The sequence below is a fragment of the Thalassophryne amazonica genome, chromosome 4 (genome assembly GCF_902500255.1).
Source record: "Thalassophryne amazonica chromosome 4, fThaAma1.1, whole genome shotgun sequence".
NCBI lineage: Eukaryota > Metazoa > Chordata > Actinopteri > Batrachoidiformes > Batrachoididae > Thalassophryne > Thalassophryne amazonica.
Window position 1 is genome coordinate 96,480,638 of NC_047106.1, and position 23,284 is coordinate 96,503,921.

Consider the following 23,284-nt stretch of genomic DNA (forward strand, 5'->3'; position numbering starts at 1 on the left):
ACACAAAAAACCGAAGACACACACTACACTACACGCTTGTGTAGCTGATGTGGCTGTCAGAGTGTATAACACACACACACACACACACACACACACACACACACACACACACACACACACACACACACACACACACACACACAAAGATACTAAACATGCAGAATCAGTGTAAACTGAGTCTGACTACAATCAGTGGGTACAATACATGTAGCTGCAGAGATATTTTGCCATACTTACTGTAACTGCCCCCTAGACATCCTTCTGGGGGTAACAAGCTCGTGACCTTGGCTCTGCGGAATGCAACAGTATATGTTTGTTATGTGTTTACATCACAAATAATATTTGAGGAAATCTAGAGTAGAACAAAGAAAGCCAAAGTTGCCAATATTGGAAAACAATAACAACAGACATCAGACAACAAAACAGGATTTTTTTTTTTACCCTTTCAAACAAAAATGTATCATATGACACCAGCACAGAGTAATAGTCTCACCTGTCGAATGGCTTTGCATTTTTCACAGCATACTTTAAAGAATGCCCCATCTGTCAGAATGTAGGACAACAAATGTTAGCACCATCACAAGTAACAGCAAATACACACTTGTTATCCTACAACATTAGTTCTCATTTACATACCTTTCCCATTTAAAACCTCTGCATCAGGTCCAGGGTTTGACTCTATACAGCAAACAATTCAAGACCAACATTATACAGAAATAATCAGGTTTTTTACAAGGTCAAAGCCTCTCACAGACATCTTAGACAAGGTTTTACATTATGGACGAGTTCATTGGCTGTGTAGAGTAAGGGCCCCTTCACACATAACACGATTGAAGCCGACTGGCGTGCAAAGGAGGAATTGTATGCCATTCGTGAAAAAATCGGAAGCGCCTCAAATGCTTCATACACCTGTCCCCACAGCCATCCGCACACACAAGCAGCCGAAAGATAGTGAATGCCCTGCGAGTGCCCATTTGTCCCCATTCCTCGCTAGGTGTCGGCCAAATTCCAGGTGCCACACATGAACATCTAACACCGCTTGCCAGGCAATTAGAAAAGGCATGGCTATTCGTGCTCCCTGCACGAGAGTAGACAGCAGGCAACCACATTTGACCTGGCTGTAAAAAGTGTCTAAAGCCCCTTTCACACCGGGGCTGCTCCCAGTTGCTCCCTGTGGCGTCATGACGACGCAGGAATTTCTGCGTCAGGTGCGCGCAGCAGGGAGCAGAGAGGAGGTGAGAACACAGCCTGCAGGTCATCTGCACAGAGAAGTCAGAGTGCACAGTTTGGCTGCAGACAGACTGTGCACTCTGACTTCTCTTCTACTTGTTGTTGTGCTGAGTTGCAGGGCTGCGCTCTGAGTTCTGTTATAGTTTATCTTTCCTCCCTTGACCGCGAGATGCGCGGCGCGTGCACGAACCGTCCTAAGCAAATGTGGAGATGTCTGGAGTTCTACTTGGTGTTGACATGTCCTGGACTTATGTCCTTTTTTTTTTTAACTGTGATGAGAGAGTCTGAGGAGAGAACAAGGAACTAATACCAGCAGCCAGACTTTTTTTTTTTCTTTTAATTGTTCACATGGTGCGCGCGTGAACGACGTCCATGAGTGGACTAGAGATGTCCGGACTTTTACTGGATATTTCTGGCAATCATTCTGCATTTTTTTCTTCAGCATGTAGTTTTTACTGCATTAAGTACACGGTATAACAACAATCCTGCATGATTTATACTGCGGGAACAATGGAACACAGCAGGAATCATAAATTGGCTTCGAGTCACGCCGGGTAACGCCTCTTTGCCCCGACTTGCGCTGGAACCACTTCTTTTCTGCGTTGAGCACAGGACACCAAAAAAATTAAACAGGTTTAATTTTTCGGCGCCCAACTTGCTTCCTCCTTTGCGCCCTCACGCTGTTATGGTGCCGAGCTGCATCGTCTCGGCACTGAGCTGCTTCCACGCGGCGTCATCATAATGACGCACGGCGCAAGTGGGAGCAACCGGGAGCACCCCCGGTGTGAAAGGGGCTTAAGTGCCCCACGAGTGTGGTGTAACTTAGCAACACACATGTGGCGTGTCAGAGTGTTGGCTCCCCCCCAAAACATGTGGCATATGTGTGTATTGGGCTTGGGCGGGTCTGTCGCACCCTCTCCCCCCGCATGCCACGTGTTGCGGGGTGCAAATCAGTGTCTTTCATGCACACTTGCATGAAAGACACTGATTTGTATCTGCAGCACACAGATCAGTGCCCACGGACTGCCGCAGTCTTATAAAGCTTGCATGATGTTGTTAAAAAAAGAACACTCTGCGATAAACATTTTAAAAACTCAGTGACGTTCACAATTATAGAGTAAAACACACACACACACACACACACACACACACACACACCCATGATGAAATCCCTGGAATTTTGCGGATCCGTGAAGTTTTCACAGCCTTGAAATAATCGTTTGTGGCAGCTCTACTCATGTCATTTCATGACTGTACGCCATGATGGCCATGGTCATGAGCTATGACAGTACTTGTACTGTCGGCTCTACAAGAGGGATTCAATAAATGGTTTATTTTTTTTCTACGCAGCAGTGACATCTGCGGACAAAGGGGGGGGGGGGGGTGTCCCCCTGTGACCTGGAGCTGCGAAGCATGCGTCACTGCGGGATTTCCCCACATTGTAACAGCTAAAACACATATCACCATTGCAACTGTTATAAAAGTTAATGTTGTTGAGGTTCCGGTTACGGCGTCGATGTGAGCAGACGCACTCGAATTGCTCCCTGATACTGAAGCATTTTTTTTTTCTTGATGACACGCTTAATTTGACAACATTTTATCTGTTAAACCACAAGACGTCGCATCGCACCTCAACGGACACCAGCATGAGTAAATCTCACAGCAGTCGCGGTAAAAAACCAACCTCAGCTAATTCAGCACTTTAGCACAAAAGACAAAGAGGCTAGGAAGATGGCTAATGATGTAGCTGCTAATGTGGAGCTGCTAACATTGAACATGTTGGTTGAAGAGTTACAGAAACTTCATAAGAGTGTAACGAGTGAACTCACCGCCTCCGTGAATGTTGCTTTGGCTCCAATCCAAGCCTCACTTCAAACTATTCACAGAGACCGTTAACTTCTCACACTGCTACCATCACCACCATGGAGACGGCGCACACCGCTCACTCCAGACGGAATCGCCGCTTTGGAGGAGGACGTGACCACGCTAAAATCACAACTGGAGACCACTATGCAGGTGAATGAGAAACTTCAGCAGTCCATGAGGATCTGATTTTGTGCTCAAAAAGAAAGAACATACGTGTGATCTGTGTCCCTGAAGGAATGGAGGGGAGTGACGCCCGGCTCGTTATAACCACATTGTTAAAGAAGGTGGCCGGTGAAGCTTTGCAGGATTTGGACACTGAGCTCGAATGCGCTCATACGCAGTCCGGCTCCGAAGCCGCCTCAAGGATCCCGACCCTTCATCATCCGATTTCATAATAATTCACAGAGAACAAGTGTTGCAGTGGGGCGAAGAAAAACCGCAATATCTCATATATGGGACTTCATGAGATTTTGAAGATTTCAGCAACACAATTGCCAAGAAAGGGCCAGTTTCAACAAAGTGAAGAGCTAGCTCTACAAGGATGGAATAACGCTTCGGTGTTATTTATCCAGCCCTCCTGAAGATCACCATAACGGACAGATGCGCATATCTGACTCGGCCGAGGAGGCGGAGCGATTCTATTGGGGCAACAGAAGTAAGCGAATAATGTGGAAGTTTAAAGTTCTAGGAATAACTGAATGGACAGAATTTACAGTTCTGGTGTCTCTGAGGAGTCCTTATTGGTACAAAGAGCATGGTTGGCTCTATTTATAAATGTGTTACATTGTTTAGAAATTAAGGGAAGTAATTACGTAGCGGTAATCGGAGTTCTGTAAATTTTTCCTGCTTACTCATCGTTTTCTCCTTTCCTTTTCTTGGTTAGAGTTTTAGGTGAGTTTAGGGACAAGTTTAAAGTATAAGCCGTTTTTCTTTTAGGCCAATTCGGCATCAATTGTAGTTCATATACGAGGGGGTTTTCTGTTTGTACTGTTTTTTTCTGTTGTCTTTTATTGTCTTTTTTTGGGTGTTTTTACATCTGATATACTCTGTTGCAATGTCCATGCGGTTACATCTCTGCTTTATATAATAAGTCTTTTGGATGAGTATTTATTCTATATTATCAAGTTATACTATCCAAATAATGTTTCTAATCTAAAGGATGGGCTTGGTTCCATTAGGTTTACAAGCTGGAACGTGAAAGGACTTGGTGGACCTATAAAAAGAGCAAGAGTTTTCTCACACCTTAAACAGCTGAAATCAGAAATTATTTTTCTCCAGGAAACCCACATGCGCGTGGGTGATCATACCAGACTACGAAAGCCTTGGATTGGACAAGTGTTTCATTCAAGTTTCAATAGCCGCTCAAGAGGCACAGCAATATTAATACACAAAAGACTGCAGTTCTAACCCGAACAAATTTTACCTGACCCAAATGGGCATTATATCATTGCTGTTGGCAAGTTACTCCAAACCCCAGTCATTTTGACCTGTGTTTATGCCCCGAATTGGGACTGTCCTAGTTTTATTACAACTTTATTCTCACTAATTCCTTGTCTGAACACATTACTTAATTTTTGGGGGAGATCTCAATTTAGTAATTGACCCTGCCCTTGATAAATCTAATCCGAAAAATATGACTCCCTTGAAGATGGCAAAAACTCTGACTACACTTATGAACCAAATTGGTTGTGTGGATGTGTGGAGTCATAATCACCCAACAATAAAAGAGTTTTCATTTTATTCGCATGTACATCAGACTAACTCTCAGACTATTATTTTTTAGATAAAAAGCTATCTACTGTGAAATCATGTGACTATTCTACAATAATCATTTCAGATCACGCCCCTCATTGTTAGATATGCAGCTCATTCCCAAAAGTGAGAATCGTCCAACGTGGTGTCTCAATACAGGGTTATTATCCTCTGATACATTTTGCAACTTTGTATCAGAGAAGATTTCCCTATTTATTCAAACAAATAGATCTGATTCTACCTCTCCTTCCCTTTGTGGGAAACCCTCAAAGCTGTCATACGCAGTGAGATTATCTCCTATTGTGCTAATTAACAAGCAGGGAAAACAAAGACAACAACAACTACTGAAGCAATCAGGCTAATTGATAACCAGCATTCTCCTAATTCTTCGCATCAAACAGAGAGATTAAAGCTCCAAACTGAATTTGACAACATCACCACAAATAAAGCAGAGTCACTTTTAAGACGCACAAAATACACATATTATGAACACTGTGACAGAGCCAGTCGGCTGTTGGCACCGACACTGAAACGACAAGATTCATCTCGTTTTATTACACAAATTCATAAAGACCCAAGTACTATAACCAAAAATCCATTAGAGATAAATAAGGCTTTCAGCCAATATTGCACTAATCCTTACAAGTCTGAGGCCCCATCTGATAAAACTCAAATGAATACTTTTTGGATACCTAAATTTCCCAAAGATTAAAATATAACTAAGGAAAACCCTGATTCTCCTCTTTGTTTAAATGAAGTAATAACCAGTCTTAAACTAATGCAAAGTGGCAAAGCACCAGGCCCAGACGGTTTTCCAGCTGATTTTTTAAAGAAATTCTCTGACCAACTTGCCCCCTTGATGTTGGACATGTTTAAAGTAGACCTGCATTGAAATAAATGCAGTCAGATCTTTGGACCAAAAAATGACTTATATTTACACATAAGATCCTTCTGAATGTAGTAAAGTAAATCTGCAAGCCCAAATCTGTCATTCAACGGAGAAATCTTCAATCAATCAATCAATCAATCAATTTTTTTATATAGCGCCAAATCACAACAAACAGTTGCCCCAAGGCGCTTTATATTGTAAGGCAAGGCCATACAATAATTATGTAAAACCCCAACGGTCAAAACGACCCCCTGTGAGCAAGCACTTGGCGACAGTGGGAACGAAAAACTCCCTTTTAACAGGAAGAAACCTCCAGCAGAACAAGGTTCAGGGAGGGGCAGTCTTCGGCTGGGACTGGTTACCCAGCTTTATCTATCCATGAAGCCAGAGGACACACACCAATTAGCTAAACTGCAGGATTGTCTTACAGACATAAAGACATGGATGACCTCTAATTTCCTGCTTTTAAAATCAGATAAAACTGAAGTTATTGTACTTGGCCCCACAAATCTTAGAAGCATGGTGTCTAACCAGATCTTTACTCTGGATGGCATTTCCCTGACCTCTAGTAATACTGTGAGAAATCTTGGAGTCATTTTTGATCAGGATACGTCATTCAAAGCGCATATTAAACAAATATGTAGGACTGCCTTTTTGCATTTACGCAATATCTCTAAAATCAGAAAGGTCTTGTCTCAGAGTGATGCTGAAAAACTAATTCATTGCATTTATCTCCTCTAGGCTGGACTATTGTAATTCTTTATTATCAGGTTGTCCTAAAAGTTCCCTAAAAAGCTTCAGTTAATTCAAAATGCTGCAGCTAGAGTACTGACGGGGACTAGCAGGAGAGAGCATATCTCACCCGTGTTGGCCTCTCTTCATTGGCTTCCTGTTAATTCTAGAATAGAATTTAAAATTCTTCTTCTTACTTATAAGGTTTTGAATAATCAGGTCCCATCTTATCTTAGGGACCTCGTAGTACCATATCACCCTAATAGAGCGCTTCGCTCTCAGACTGCAGGCTTACTTGTAGTTCCTAGGGTTTGTAAGAGTAGAATGGGAGGCAGAGCCTTCAGCTTTCAGGCTCCTCTCCTGTGGAACCAGCTCCCAATTCAGATCAGGGAGACAGACACCCTCTCTACTTTTAAGATTAGGCTTAAAACTTCCTTTTTGCTAAAGCTTATAGTTAGGGCTGGATCAGGTGACCCTGAACCATCCCTTAGTTATGCTGCTATAGACGTAGACTGCTGGGGGGTTCCCATGATGCACTGTTTCTTTCTCTTTTTGCTCTGTATGCACCACTCTGCATTTAATCATTAGTGATAGATCTCTGCTCCCCTCCACAGCATGTCTTTTTCCTGGTTTTTCCAACCAGTCCCAGCAGAAGACTGCCCCTCCCTGAGCCTGGTTCTGCTGGAGGTTTCTTCCTGTTAAAAGGGAGTTTTTCCTTCCCACTGTAGCCAAGTGCTTGCTCACAGGGGGTCGTTTTGACCGTTGGGGTTTTACATAATTATTGTATGGCCTTGCCTTACAATATAAAGCGCCTTGGGGCAACTGTTTGTTGTGATTGGCGCTATATAAAAAAACTGATTGATTGATTGATTGATTGAAAATTATTTTGGGGGACTTTTTCATACGCCCGTTTGACTGAGTGGTGTTGCATTGAAAATCTACTGTCTTTCGCCTCCGGTACCATCGCGGGGTACGGAGGCGGGACCCGCAAAGAATTCAAGTCATTAAAAAGATATAAACCTCTCTCAGCGGCCATGGAGCTCTGCGGCTCCGATTACCGAGATGTGCGGCGCTGCGGAAAGTCTGTCCTTGCAGCAACAGGTGTTACCGGCCGCTCCGCATCAAAACAGCGAGCGAAGTCTCTGGACTTGTGCCGAGTTGGCTGCACCTCCATTCAGTACACAGAGAGGTGATGCCGGCTGCAAAGCAGACACAGGGGCGGTGTGAGTGGCCCGCTTCGGCAGTTACCGAGCACGACTCGGTAAGAGCATCGGAGGCAGAGAGCGAGACATCGGGGAAGAACAGCGCCCGCTGTCGATGTCGCCGCTGATCTGAGCATGCAGAGCTGTATCTCACATTCATTGCAGCTTACTTTTGGATGCTGAAACCAGGATGTGTATAACAGTAACATTACTAACAGATAAAATCAATTTCAATGCAGGAGCGCTCCGTCGTCTGCCGGACGTCACTGCAATGACCCAGATGTACAAACGGGTTTCACTGAGGGCCAAATTTTAGCTGCAAATTTGTCATTTTTAAACGACGATTTCTCCGCTGAATTACAAATTTGGGCTTGCATATTTACTTTACTGCATTCATAAGGGTCTTATAAATACATATCAGCTATTTCTTTCTGAGATCTGACCACATTTATTTCAATGCAGGTCTACTTTAATGACTCACTGGAACGTGGAATACTCCCTCTAACTTTAACCTAAGCCTCAATTTCACTTATTGCAAAACCTAACAAAAATCTGGAAGAATGCAGTAATTGGAGACCCATCAGTCTTCTTAACGCCGATGTTAAATTATTAGCTAAGGTTTTAGCTAACAGTCTTGACCCCTGCCTACCAAGCATAATCTGCAGTGATGAAACTGGCTTCATTGGGGGACGACATTTATTTTCAAATATTCATCGGTTACTCAATATTATCCTTTCAAAATCTCATGTACAGGAGGCTGAAATGGTGGTATCAATGGATGCAGAAAAGGCTTTTGACAGGGTGGAGTGGGGATATTTATTCACAGTTCTCAAAAGATTTGGTTTTGGTCCGAAATACATTTCATGGATACAACTTTTATACAATGCTCCTACTGTGAGTGTGACTACAAACTCCATCTGGTCTGAATATTTCCCTTTGCAACGCGGCTGCCGACAGGGCTGCCCACTGTCACCGCTATTATTTGCCATTGCTATTGAACCCCTGTCCATTGCCATCAAAAGCTCTTCATTAATCACTGGCATCTATCGAAACGGAATTGAGCACAGGGTCTCACTCTATGCTGACGACCTTCTGCTCTACATTTCAAACCCTACTGTTAGTATTGATCATATCCTTACAATTCTGCGAACATTTGGTTCATTTTCGGGATATAAGTTGAACTTTATAAAGAGTGAATGTTTTCCTGTAAATGTTGACCCTTTTAGTTTCCGCTATTTAGGCATTAATATTTCACATGATCTCACCTCACTTAAAAAAAAAAACATTACACGCATGGTCAAAGAAGTGAAAACAGATCTCCAACATTGGAATGCTCTTCCCTTATCCCTACTAGGTAGAATCAACACAATAAAAATGAATGTGGTTCCAAGAATATTACAACCCCTGGCAAAAATTATGGAATCACTGGCCTCGGAGGATGTTCATTCAGTTGTTTAATTTTGTAGAAAAAAGCAGACCACAGACATGACACAAAACTAAAGTCATTTCAAATGGCAACTTTCTGGCTTTAAGAAACACTATAGAAATCAGGAAAAAAAAACTGTGGCAGTCAGTAACGGTTACTTTTTTAGACCAAGCAGAGGGAAAAAATATGGAATCACTCAATTCTGAGGAAAAAATTATGGAATCATGAAAACAAAAGAATGCTCCAACACATCACTAGTATTTTGTTGCACCACCTCTGGCTTTTATAACAGCTTGCAGTCTCTGAGGCATGGGACTTAATGAGTGACAAACAGTACTCTTCATCAATCTGGCTCCAACTTTCTCTGATTGCTGTTGCCAGATCAGCTTTGCAGGTTGGAGCCTTGTCATGGACCATTTTCTTCAACTTCCACCAAAGATTTTCAATTGGATTAAGATCCGGACTATTTGCAGACCATGACATTGACCCTATGTGTCTTTTTGCAAGGAATGTTTTCACAGTTTTTGCTCTATGGCAAGATGCATTATCATCTTGAAAAATGATTTCATCATCCCCAAACATCCTTTCAATTGATGGGATAAGAAAAGTGTCCAAAATATCAACGTAAACTTGTGCATTTATTGATGATGTAATGACAGCCATCTCCCCAGTGCCTTTACCTGACATGCAGGCCCATATCATCAATGACTGTGGAAATTTACATGTTCTCTTCAGGCAGTCATCTTTATAAATCTCATTGGAACGGCACCAAACAAAAGTTCCAACATCATCACCTTGCCCAATGCAGATTTGAGATTCATCACTGAATATGACTTTCATCCAGTCATCCACAGTCCACGATTGCTTTTCCTTAGCCCATTGTAACCTAGTTTTTTTCTGTTTAGGTGTTAATGATGGCTTTCGATTAGCTTTTCTGTATGTAAATCCCATTTCCTTTAGGCGGTTTCTTACAGTTCAGTCACAGACGTTGACTCCAGTTTCCTCCCATTCGTTCCTCATTTGTTTTGTTGTGCATTTTCGATTTTTGAGACATACTGCTTTAAGTTTTCTGTCTTGACGCTTAATGTCTTCCTTGGTCTACCAGTATGTTTGCCCTTAACAACCTTCCCATGTTGTTTGTATTTGGTCCAGAGTTTAGACACAGCTGACTGTGAACAACCAACATCTTTTGCAACATTGTGTGATGATTTACCCTCTTTTAAGAGTTTGATAATCCTCTCCTTTGTTTCAATTGACATCTCTCGTGTTGGAGCCATGATTCATGTCAGTCCACTTGGTGCAACAGCTCTCCAAGGTGTGATCACTCCTTTTTAGATGCAGACTAACGAGCAGATCTGATTTGATGCAGGTGTTAGTTTTGGGGATGAAAATTTACAGGGTGATTCCATAATTTATTCCTCAGAATTGAGTGAGTCCATATTTTTTTCCCTCTGCTTGGTCTAAAAAAGTAACCGTTACTGACTGCCACAATTTTTTTTCTTGATTTCTTATAGTGTTTCTTAAAGCCAGAAAGTTGCCATTTGAAATGACTTTAGTTTTGTGTCATGTCTGTGATCTGCTTTTTTTCTACAAAATTAAACAACTGAATGAACATCCTCTGAGGCAGGTGATTCCATAATTTTTGCCAGGGGTTGTATTCCTTTTTCAGTGCTTGCCAATATTCGTCCCTAAATCATTTTTTTTAAAAACTAGATAGGATCTTCTCTACTTTTATTTGACACCAAGGGCAAAATTTTCAATTCTACAAAGAGCTAAATGTGATGGAGGCCTCGCACTACCAAATTTCATGACGTACTATTGGGCAGCCAATATTCAAAAAATTAGCATGTGGTACAGCATCCCTAAAACAGACTGGTGCCAAATGGAGGCGCATTCATGCAGCTCTGTCTCTTTAATAACTTTGGTCTGTGCCCCTCTAAACTCATATCCTAATAATTATACCTGAAACACAGTAGTTTTATCTACAATAAAGATTTGGAGACAGTTTCGACGCCAATTTAAAATTACTTCTGCTTCCACACTAATGCCCATCTGTGATAACCCTTTATTTACGCCTTCAACTCTTGACCCAGTTTCTTGACTCTTGACCCAAAAACAGAATTTTTGTGGCATATTCATGTAGAATCTCTGATGTTAATCCATTCCGCTGAGTTTCCACTAAAACCATTGTACACGGCGACCACAACCATACAGTCAAGTTACACAGATACGTATAAACACAAAGTCAGTGTTATAAAGGGCAGCTGCTCTGTGTTGCAGAGCAGCTAGAAGAAAAAAACATATTTACCTTGGACAATCTAATATGCGATGAACGCATAAGACACTTGAAAGCACAAAATTCTGTATGTGGGAGACTGTGGGCGTTCACAGAGCTGAGGCTAAGTTTGGTTACAGTAATTCTTACCATCTACTGAGTTCTTATTGTTGGCTTCAGTTTCTGGGGGAAAACCAAACAAGCACAGATTAGATGAGATTAACAGACAGACAGAGGTAAATATATTATAAAACCTTGTCAAACAGTATTTAATTGGTTTCATGAGGACCTTGAGGTTTTTTTCAACTTCATGTCCAGAAAACATTGGACACTTTGTAAAATGTAAATGAAAACAGAATTTCATGATTGGGAAATCATGAGACCTATATTTAGCTGAAAACAGTATAAAGACAACATATGAAATATTAAAACTATTGCCGTCTTTGGGACCTTTTGCACTTTAACACTCGTTTAAGCCATAACAGCCATGGACTTCTTAAACATGTAAAACTGTGTAAAAATGTTTGATTCATGTTGCTCTTCATCCATTTTATAGCACAAAATCACTTTTTAATCTACCTTTTACATTTTCATGTGTCTGAGGTTAAACCTCCCTGAAGTCACTGACATTCTCCTCCTATAAACATCATTTAAACCTGAAACGTTTCATTGAAGAACTCTGTGACGTGTAACAGAAATACCTTCCAAATGCTCTACTTTTAACTCGTTATTAAAAGTGCCCCCACCTCCACACACACACACACACACACACACACACACACACACACACACACACACACACACACACACACACACACACACACACACACACACACACTGACCCAGCATTATCACTCTATTCTAAAATCAGAACAAAAAAAACCTTAATATGCAAAGTAAAAATTGCTGAACTGCACAAAACCCTTACCTTAATTGAGAGATGATAAAAGTCTGAAAATACACTTTGTTGTGCAACACGGAGTCATGCTGAGCATGTTGATGTTGAGCCATTTTTCCAAAGTTGCTATTGTACAGTTAATTTTTATAGATTAAAATATTTCTGTGACTGTTTTTTATGAGAGTGAAGTTTATTGCTCACTGCTTTAGTGTTTCTGGACGCCTCATTTATACACTTCATCAACTGGAACGCCCCCCCACCCCCCAAATTAATTTAAATTAACTGCAATGCTTGTAATCTGTTTAAAATTTTTTAATTGCCGTCAGCCACAGTTAAAACTGAAAAATACTAGGTTTTTTTTGTTGTTGTTGTTGTTTTTGCCAAAAACTGTAAGCTCATTTTTATATTTGATGCCAGCAACATGTTCCAAAAATCATGGCAGTCACGTGTTTCCACTGTATACCATGATTTTTCCTCTGATGAATGAATTTTTGAATGAATTTGAATTTATTTATTCGGCACACACTGAATAAAAAATAGCAAAAAAAAAAAAAAAAAGCTCAAAGTAAACAATTTAACAACATGCCCATGTGCCCGAAAGTGTGTAGCCAGAAGCAAAGGCTTATAAACGCCAACCCCTTTAACCATAAAAATAAAAAAAAATGTATACATATGTACACTCAACAAAAATATAAACGCAACACTTTTGATTTTGCTCCCATTTTGTATGAGATGAACTCAAAGATCTAAAACTTTTTCCACATACACAATATCACCATTACCCTCAAATATTGTTCACAAACCAGTCTAAATCTGTGATAGTGAGCACTTCTCCTTTGCTGAGATAATCCATCCCACCTCACAGGTGTGCCATATCAAGATGCTGATTAGACACCATGATTAGTGCACAGGTGTGCCTTAGACTGTCCACAATAAAAGGCCACTCTGAAAGGTGCAGTTTTGTTTTATTGGGGGGGGGGGATACCAGTCAGTATCTGGTGTGACCACCATTTGCCTCATGCAGTGCAACACATCTCCTTCGCACAGAGTTGATCAGGTTGTCAATTGTGGCCTGTGGAATGTTGGTCCACTCCTCTTCAATGGCTGTGCGAAGCTGCTGGATATTGGCAGGAACTGGTACACGCTGTCGTATACGCCGGTCCAGAGCATCCCAAACATGCTCAATGGGTGACATGTCCGGTGAGTATGCCGGCCATGCAAGAACTGGGATATTTTCAGCTTCCAAGAATTGTGTACAGATCCTTGCAACATGGAGCCGTGCATGATCCTGCTGCAACATGAGGTGATGTTCTTGGATGGCACAACAATGGGCCTCAGGATCTCGTCACGGTATCTCTGTGCATTCAAAATGCCATCAATAAAATGCACCTGTGTTCTTCGTCCATAACAGACGCCTGCCCATACCATAACCCCACCGCCACCATGGGCCACTCGATCCACAACACTGACATCAGAAAACCGCTCACCCACACGACGCCACACACGCTGTCTGCCATCTGCCCTGAACAGTGTGAACCGGGATTCATCCGTGAAGAGAACACCTCTCCAACGTGCCAAACGCCAGCGAATGTGAGCATTTGCTCACTCAAGTCGGTTACGACAACGAACTGGAGTCAGGTTGAGACCCCGATGAGGACGACGAGCATGCAGATGAGCTTCCCTGAGACGGTTTCTGACAGTTTGTGCAGAAATTCTTTGGTTATGCAAACCGATTGTTTCAGCAGCTGTCCGAGTGGCTGGTCTCAGACGATCTTGGAGGTGAACATGCTGGATGTGGAGGTCCTGGGCTGGTGTGGTTACACGTGGTCTGCGGTTGTGAGGCTGGTTGGATGTATTACCAAATTCTCTGAAACGCCCTTTGGAGACAGCTTATGGTAGAGAAATGAACATTCAATACATGAGCAACAGCTCTGGTTGACATTCCTGCTGTCAGCATGCCAATTGCACGCTCCCTCAAATCTTGTGACATCTGTGGCATTGTGCTATGTGATAAAACTGCACCTTTCAGAGTGGCCTTTTATTGTGGGCAGTCTAAGGCACACCTGTGCACTAATCATGGTGTCTAATCAGCATCTTGATATGGCACACCTGTGAGGTGGGATGGATTATCTCAGCAAAGGAGAAGTGCTCACTATCACAGATTTAGACTGGTTTGTGAACAATATTTGAGGGAAATGGTGATATTGTGTATGTGGAAAACTTTTAGATCTTTGAGTTCATCTCATACAAAATGAGAACAAAACCAAAAGTGTTGCGTTTATATTTTGTTGAGTGTATATATAAATATACATATACCCATGATAACAAATACAAAGTATAAATTAATCACTGAACTAAAAACATTTCAAAACACAACCATGCAAACAACATTGCAGAATGCACAAACCCAAAAACAAACAACAAAAAAAAATCTAGAAATCTAATTCATCATGCTATAATAAGTATTTAAATTATTTTTATAAAGCCTTTAAAAGCCAACCAAGTCATCAAATAATTTAGTGTTATCAGGAAACTTATTCCAAATGTTAACACCCTTAACAGAAACATGACTTTTTACAGTAGTTTGAATCTTTGATTTCTCAAATAATAATGTTCCTCAGAAATTATAGCTGGAGTCCCTCATTTTAAACCGGTTTCGCCAACCGAACAGTCCCCCCTAAAAATCGGTACGCCCTGCCTTCACTACGCATGCGTCATTAGCCGTGGTTCACTGATTATCACCTCATTTCTGCTTCAAACTGCACTCCAGCCATCATCTATCTCAGCAACAGATATCCAAAACTTTTGTACAACAATCATTTCCACATAAATTCAGCATTATTTTATCATAAAAGACGGAGGAAGTGATCAGAGTGCCGCGGCTACACGAGCTGGTAGCTGATATATTCACTGCGCGTCTGTCATTTCAAAGCGTTACCAACTATTGCCTCGTTTCTGCTTAAAACAACCTCACTTCTGCTTAAAACTGACTTTAGAATGTTTTAAGAGGTTTTACCTTGTCATCTGATGGTTAATAATCCCGTTAAAGGAAAAGAAAACTCAAAGATAAAATACCGCTGGGAAGATAGACTGCTATAAACTAACGACTGATGCGCATAAATGAAAATAAGGAGGCCTTACAACTGAAATATCTGCCTCTGAAAGTCAGAATTCACCCATCATTGATAATTTCATAAATGCTCCAATTGACACAATTTTAACCAACAGAAGAAACCCCCCGGATCGCTTGCAGAATGCTGTGATGTAGCATGGGCACAGAAAAGCTACAAAAGCTACAGCGAACACACGCTGATGTAAATACCGTAATTTCCGGACTATAAGCCGCTACTTTTTTCACATGTTTTGAACACTGTGGCTTAAACAATGATGCAGCTAATTTATGGATTTTAAGGGCTTTCTCATAAGTCGAAATATGTCAATTGATGTTGTCCATTAATTAGCTTATTTCACTGATTAACTGATTCCACCTGCTCAAAGTGATGTTAATCAGTGAAATCACCTGGTGGAGTGGGTGGTTGCAAAGAAACCCTGCACCCTCTCTGCCCTTTCTGGAACAAGTTTTGACACCTCTAACATCTTTGCCCCTTGTATACTGAAGGGCGACACTGGCGGAGTTGTGAACCTCTGTGCCTATGTGACGTCACACATCGCTGTTATAGCAGATAGCATGGCCGCCTGCTGGTAGCTTTAAGGCCCAGTCACACGGCACTTAACGAAGGGTGACGAAGCCCTGATGAAACAAGAAGTCTGGACTTTCGTTGACTGTCGTTGGCATCGTTTAACCTTCGCACAGCTTCGTTCCTGCAGCGGGCGCTACGTCAGCATTTTTAAACTGTTAAAAAATTTGAACGAAGGGCAACGAAAACCTCGATTCATCTGTGTCTCGTTTTGCTGGCGTTCTTGATGTTTTTTAATCGTTTGTGTAGTTTTTGTAACGTTATTGTTTAATTTGACTTCGTTGGAGCAGCTGAATGTTTTCACACCGTGCAGAAGCCGGTTTGTGAGAACTGTTGAATTTGAAACAACAAAAAAGTTGTGTAATTTCTGACGGTAACTGAATGCAGCATCAGCGGCAGCAGGAGCTGCTGCGTGTGCTCATTATTTTGTATTAAATATAACAATATGAGTGTAGGAATGACAATCCAGTCCTTCTGTACATGTGGCAAACAGGGAGATGAATCAAAATGATTATATAAAGAGCTGTTCTGGAAGGAAGAATTCACGTTGTGGATCATTGATCAGCTGGTGGAATAACCGCACGTGAGTCAATGCGCACGTTCACACGCACTGATTAATTTACTGCTCTGATATATTCAATCATCTTTACACTTATATATATATATTTATCATCCCTTTTGACAGTTTTCTGTTATAAATCAATATACGTATATGGCTTAGAACATAATACTCTGATACAGCAGTGACCACGGCACACCTTTTTTTTTAATTGGAGCAAGATGGAGCGCGCAGCGTGTCGACAGACAGTGAGGATTCTGATAATGATGGAGATGATCCCTCTTTTGTTCCTGACGAGGAACCAGAGCAGGTGGTCCACTGAGGTGCACACAGATCTCCACAGATTCTGTTTGCAGTTTCTCCAGGACTCAGGCACTATGAGCTCCGTCCCAGTGCCGAGTCCTGGAACGCAGAGATGCAGACGCACACTGCTCCAGCTGTGGCTCCAGGCGTGTTTCGCTAAAGCATTGAGATCGCGAGCTTCGGTTTGTTAAGTTCCTCTTTCGTCCCTTTTGCACTCTTGCTTCACAGACTGTTCGGTGATAAAAGCTCTTTCGTCCACCTTTGCTCAACAAATTGCGACTTTTTTTACTTTTTCCCTTCGTTCAGGAATCATCGTGTGCCATGTGACTGGGCCTTTAGACCAGCCATACAAAAACACTCTTAACTTTAACATAAGTGATCACACATGCCTACAACTTTTCATGTAGGCTCTCAATATCATAATCTACCAACCCAATTGTAAATTATCAGTGGGTTTCCTTTAATCCATTTGATCGCTTTAGGTGAAGAGACTCTGTCTTAGATGAGCGGCGGATCTCCGAAATGATGCATGCACAGTGGAGGCAGGGCGGACCAATTTTACGGGCGCACCGCTCGGCCTGCGACACCGGTCCTGGACATGCTGTGGTAAAAGTTTATTTTAAATATTAAAGTAGAGAAGCCTGAATCTTCAACTGGACGCAAGGACGTTTTGCTTCAAATTGCAGAAGCCTCCTCAGCTAAAATTCTTGCTCTGGTAGTCTGACTTCTGTCTTGACTCTTGTAGAGAAGAAAAACAAGCCACAAAAGCTGGAGTTTTAAACCTAACCAGACCCCTCCTAAGGAGAGGCAGACTGCTATAGGCTAGTGACTAAACAATAGCTCTAATTAGCACCTATTGTGCTCTAGTTAGTGTAAAGGTTGCTTAGTCTCACCTATGTAGTGTTCGTTACAGTTTTCCTGACATCTGATAGACTACACTACATTGCTCTGTTTGTAACTAGGGAGTGTATTCTATAAGACTATACAGGTGAGACTAAGCAACCTTTACACAAAAGGCTATAACAGCACCGCAGAGAGGGCGCCAGTGGACCTCAATCTGCAGTTCATCTCCACCTTAAAGACACTAACCACATGTTTGAGGACAAGGAAGTTAAAATCTTAGCCAGAGAGAAAAAATTGTTTGAGAGAGGGGTCAAGGAGGCATTCTATGTGAAACAGTTGAAACCCAGCCTTAACTGGGGAAGTGGTCTGAGACACGTTTTGTCCCCTGTTTACAATGGGGTACTCAGGTCAAAGCAGTTTCAGTCTTTTGTTCATGGTAATGAGTCATTCACGTCATCAGGAGAGTCGTCAAGGGAACCATCAAGAGACGCGTCCGTCCCATCATTAGGAGGGACAGCTGCCCAGTCATTAGGAGGGTGCTACAGTAGTGTTCAGAATAATAGTAGTGCTATGTGACTAACAAGATTAATCCAGGTTTTGGGTATATTTCTTATTGTTACATGGGAAACAAGGTACCAGTAGATTCAGTAGATTCTCACAAATCCAACAAGACCAAACATTCATGATATGCACACTCTTAAAGCTATGAAATCGGGCTATTAGTAAAAAAAAAAGTAGAAAGGGGGCGTTCACAATAATAGTAGTGTGGCATTCAGTCAGTGAGTTCGTCAATTTTGTGGAACAAACAGGTGTGAATCAGGATTCCCATATTTAAGGATGAAGCCAGCACCTGTTGAACATGCTTCTCTCTTTGAAAGCCTGAGGAAAATGGGACGTTCAAGACATTGTTCAGAAGAACAGCGTAGTTTGATTAAAAAGTTGATTGGAGAGGGGAAAACTTATACGCAGGTGCAAAAAATTATAGGCTGTTCATTTACAATGATCTCCAATGCTTTAAAATAGACAAAACACCAGAGATGTGTGGAAGAAAACGGGAAACAACCATCAAAATGGATAGAAGAATAACCAGAATGGCAAAGGCTCACCCATTGATCACCTCCAGGATGATCAAAGACAGTCTGGAGTTACCTGTAAGTGCTGTGACAGTTAGAAGACACCTGTGTGAAGCTAATTTATTTGCAAGAATCCCCCGCAAAGTCCCTCTGTTAAATAAAAGACGTACAGAAGAGGTTACAATTTGCCAAAGAACACATCAACTGGCCTAAAGAGAAATGGAGGAATATTTTGTGGACTGATGAGAGTAAAATTGTTCTTTCTGGGTCCAAGGGCCGCAGACAGTTTGTGAGACGACCCCCAAACTCTGAATTCAAGCCACAGTTCACAGTGAAGACAGTGAATCATGGTGGTGCAAGCATCATGATATGGGCAAGTTTCTCCTACTATGGTGTTGGGCCTATATATCGCATACCAGGTATCAAGGATCAGTTTGGATATGTCAAAATACTTGAAGAGGTCATATTGCCTTATGCTGAAGAGGACATGCCCTTGAAATGGGTGTAATAAGACAATGACCAAAAGCACACTAGTAAACGAGCAAAATCTTGGTTCCAAACCAACAAAATTAATGTTTTGGAGTGGCCTGCCCAATCCCGGACCTAAAGCCAATTGAGAACTTGTGGGGTGACATCAAAGAAGCTGTTTCTGAAGCAAAACCAAGAAATGTGAATGAATTGTGGAATGTTGTTAAAGAATCTTGGAGTGGAATAACAGCTGAAAGGTGGCACAAGTTGGTTGACTCCATGCCTCACAGATGTGAAGAAATCATGAAAAACTGTGGTTATACAACTAAATACTAGTTTAGTGATTCACAGGACTGCTAAAAAAGCAGTTTGAACATAATAGTTTTGAGTCTGTAGCATCAATAGCAGATGCTACTATTATTGTGAACACCCCCTTTTCTACTTTTTTTTTTTTTTTTTACTAATAGCCCAATTTCATAGCCTTAAGAGTGTGCATATCATGAATACTTGGTCTTGTGGATTTGTGAGAATCTACTGAATCTACTGGTACCTTGTTTCCCATGTAACAATAAGAAATATACTCAAAACCTGGATTAATCTTTTTAGTCACATAGCACTACTATTATTCTGAACACTACTGTAACTAGAGCACACTAGGTGCTAATTAGAGCTATTGTTTAGTCACTAGCGTATAGCCTCTTGGTAGGAGGGGTCTGGTTAGGTTTAAAACTCCAGCTTTTGTGGCTTCTGTTTATTCTTCTCTACAAGAGTCAAGACAGAAGTCAGAACTACCAGAGCAAGAATTTAGCTGAGGAAGCTTCTGCGATTTGAAGCGAAACGTCCTCGCGTCAAGCAACCCAGTCCAGTCGAAGATTCAAGCTCTCTACTATGGAAACCTTCTAATTTTCCGGGTAAACCAGTGCTATGGCCGCTCGACACAGCAGAAAAGCGGTCACCACAGCTCCAAGTCAGTAAACATTCTTCAACGTCCTCCACAGACAACGTGTACAGGCACATGAACTTGCCACCATCCGTCAGCTGTCCATCATGTAACCCGCCACATGTGTCCCGGAAGGACAGGTCGGGTCATCTGCTCCCGAGTGTCTTGTAGAAGAAATAGGTTCAATTGCATTCAGAGACCACTTGATTAGATCCATTTTGCCGTTTCCAGAGGAGCAGGGCTGGTAGCCTCACAGACAAAACACGCTACAGTAGCAGGAAAGTTTGGGAGGGAGGAGGAAAGGAAAAATGCGACCCATCCCGACCCAAGAGCAAGAAGGCGAAAAAAAAAATAATAAATAAGGTGCTGAAAGTAAAAAATGTTCAACAGACTAACGTTTCGATGTGAGAGTCACATCTTCCTCAGAGTCCTCCTTAAATATTTTGTCTTTGTGGTGTATTCAATTGAATATACAACCCCTGGCAACAATTATGGAATCACCGGCCTGGGAGGATGTTCAATCAATTGTTTAATTTTGTAGGAAAAAAGCAGATCACAGACATGACACAAAACTAAAGTCATTTCAAATAGCAACTTCTGGCTTTAAGAAACACTATAAGAATCAAGAAAAAAAATTGTGGCAGTCAGTAACGGTTACTTTTTTAGACCAAGCAGAGGGAAACAAATATGGACTTTCTCAATTCTGAGGAATAAATTATGGAATCACCCTGTAAATTTTCATCCCCAAAACTAACACCTGCATCAAATCAGATCTGCTCGTTAGTCTGCATCTAAAAAGGAGTGATCACACCTTGGAGAGCTGTTGCACCAAGTGGACTGACATGAATCATGGCTCCAACATGAGAGATGTCAATTGAAACAAAGGAGAGGATTATCAAACTCTTAAAAGAGGGTAAATCATCACGCAATGTTGCAAAATATGTTGGTTGTTCACAGCCAGCTGTGTCTAAACTCTGGACCAAATACAAACACATGGGAAGGTTGTTAAAGGCAAACATACTGGTAGACCAAGGAAGACATCAAAGCATCAAGACAGAAAACTAAAGCAATATGTCTCAAAATCGAAAATGCACAACACAACAAATGAGGAATGAATGGGAGGAAACTGGAGTCAACGTCTGTGACCGAACTGTATGAAACCGCCTAAAGGAAATGGGATTTACATACAGAAAAGCTAAACGAAAGCCATCATTAACACCTAAACAGAAAAACACAGGTTACAATGGGCTAAGGAAAAGCAATCGTGGACTGTGGATGACTGGATGAAAGTCATATTCAGTGATGAATCTCGAATCTGCATTGGGCAAGGTGATGATGCTGGAACTTTTGTTTGATGCTGTTCCAATGAGATTTATAAAGATGACTGCCTGAAGAGAACATGTTACATTTCCACAGTCATTGATGATATGGGGCTGCATGCCACTGGGGAGATGGCTGTCATTACATCATCAATAAATGCACAAGTTTACATTGATATTTTGGACACTTTTCTTATCCCATCAATTGAGAGGATGTTTGGGGATGATGAAATCATTTTTTAAGATGATAATGCATCTTGCCATAGAGCAAAAACTGTGAAAACATTCCTTGCAAAAAGACACATAGGGTCAATGTCATGGCCTGCAAATAGTCCGGATCTTAATCCAATTGATTGATTGATTGGTGGTCCATGACAAGGCTCCAACCTACAAAGCTGATCTGGCAACAGCAATCAGAGAAAGTTGGAGCCAGACTGACGAAGAGTACTGTTTGTCACTCATTAAGTCCATGCCTCAGAGACTGCAAGCTGTTATAAAAGCCAGAGGTGGTGCAACAAAATACTAGTGATGTGTTGGAGCGTTCCTTTGTTTTTCATGATTCCATAATTTTTTCCTCAGAATTGAGTGAGTCCATATTTTTTTCCCTCTGCTTGGTCTAAAAAAGTAACCGTTACTGACTGCCACAATTTTTTTTCTTGATTTCTTATACTGTTTCTTAAAGCCAGAAAGTTGCCATTTGAAATGACTTTAGTTTTGTGTCATGTCTGTGATCTTCTTTTTTTCTACAAAATGAAACAACTGAATGAACATCCTCCGAGGCCGGTGATTCCATAAGTTTTGCCAGGGGTTGTAGGTTGAAGAGGATTTGCAAATCATTGTATTCTGTTTTTATTTACATTTTACACAACGTCCCAACTTCATTGGAATTGGGGTTGTAAACAGAATCTCTCAGTTTCAACATTTAATATGATGCATTGATATGATTAAAAATCAAATATAGTCATGATTTGTAAATCAACACATTGTGTTTTTAATTTAATTTTAACACAGTATCCTAATTTTTTTGGAACCAGGGTGGTAGAATATTCTGAAACTTGCAACCTGACAATAAACTTACGCAAATGTATCACTTCTTACCTCCTCCTTCATCCTTCTCACCACAACCATCTGTGTAAAGTGAAAAAAAAAAAGACAGAACAGTGAAGAATGACATTATATACATTTAAAGGTTAAACACAGCCTCGATCAAAAAGAGATATCTCAACATTTATCGTAAAAATTTTAAATGTGAATGCTATGGTTAAGGCAGAAGCATGAGATCTAACAGAGTCAGCAGTGTATTCTTTACCAGAGTCCTCATTGTTGTCCTCATCCTCCTCTGAGCTCTCGTCTGTGGATGGTTCTGTGTTCTCTGTTTGAAAGAACAAGATAAGCAAGATACTTCTACTCCTATGATGACTGAAAGCGTGTGATCTAAAGCTTCCACTAATTATTAGTTTCATTTAATTAACAAATTGATTTTATTGCCATCAATGTTTTTATGTACAGTATGTAATGCCAGAAAAAAAATGTCAAAAATGTCAATTACAATGTGTCAAATATAACAAGGCTGACTGCAGCCTAGAAACTAAAGGAGCAAATGTAAACTACTTGCTTTAGCCAATAAGCAGCCCATAAATTCAAGGTATATAACAGACGATACAGTATTTAAAGAAAAACAACCAACTGAACAAAACAAGAAATCATAGCTTTTGAAAAACTAAAGCCCACCAGGAAACATCTGACATTTTGCTTGATAAGAGATTAAACAGAATGAAAACTGCTGTTAATTAATTGGGTCAATTAAATAA

At 41.1% G+C, this 23,284-nt stretch overlaps 1 protein-coding gene across 3 annotated transcripts in view; it reads right to left on the bottom strand.

Annotated features, from left to right (window-relative positions):
• The window catches only part of si:dkeyp-97b10.3 (NACHT, LRR and PYD domains-containing protein 1b allele 3), a 136,507-nt gene that overhangs the window by 34,171 nt on the left and 79,052 nt on the right, over positions 1 to 23,284 (bottom strand). For 2 of the 3 annotated variants that reach the window (XM_034168290.1, XM_034168289.1), the window contains 6 exons: positions 22,783 to 22,845; positions 22,572 to 22,601; positions 11,523 to 11,555; positions 637 to 678; positions 494 to 543; positions 238 to 290 (listed from right to left, as the gene is read on the bottom strand). In XM_034168290.1, the coding sequence (XP_034024181.1) occupies positions 238 to 290; positions 494 to 543; positions 637 to 678; positions 11,523 to 11,555; positions 22,572 to 22,601; positions 22,783 to 22,845 (271 nt within the window). Of the gene's footprint in view, positions 1 to 237; positions 291 to 493; positions 544 to 636; positions 679 to 11,522; positions 11,558 to 22,570; positions 22,602 to 22,782; positions 22,846 to 23,284 lie in introns of all 3 variants that reach the window. The other variant, XM_034168288.1, reaches the window with a different exon arrangement.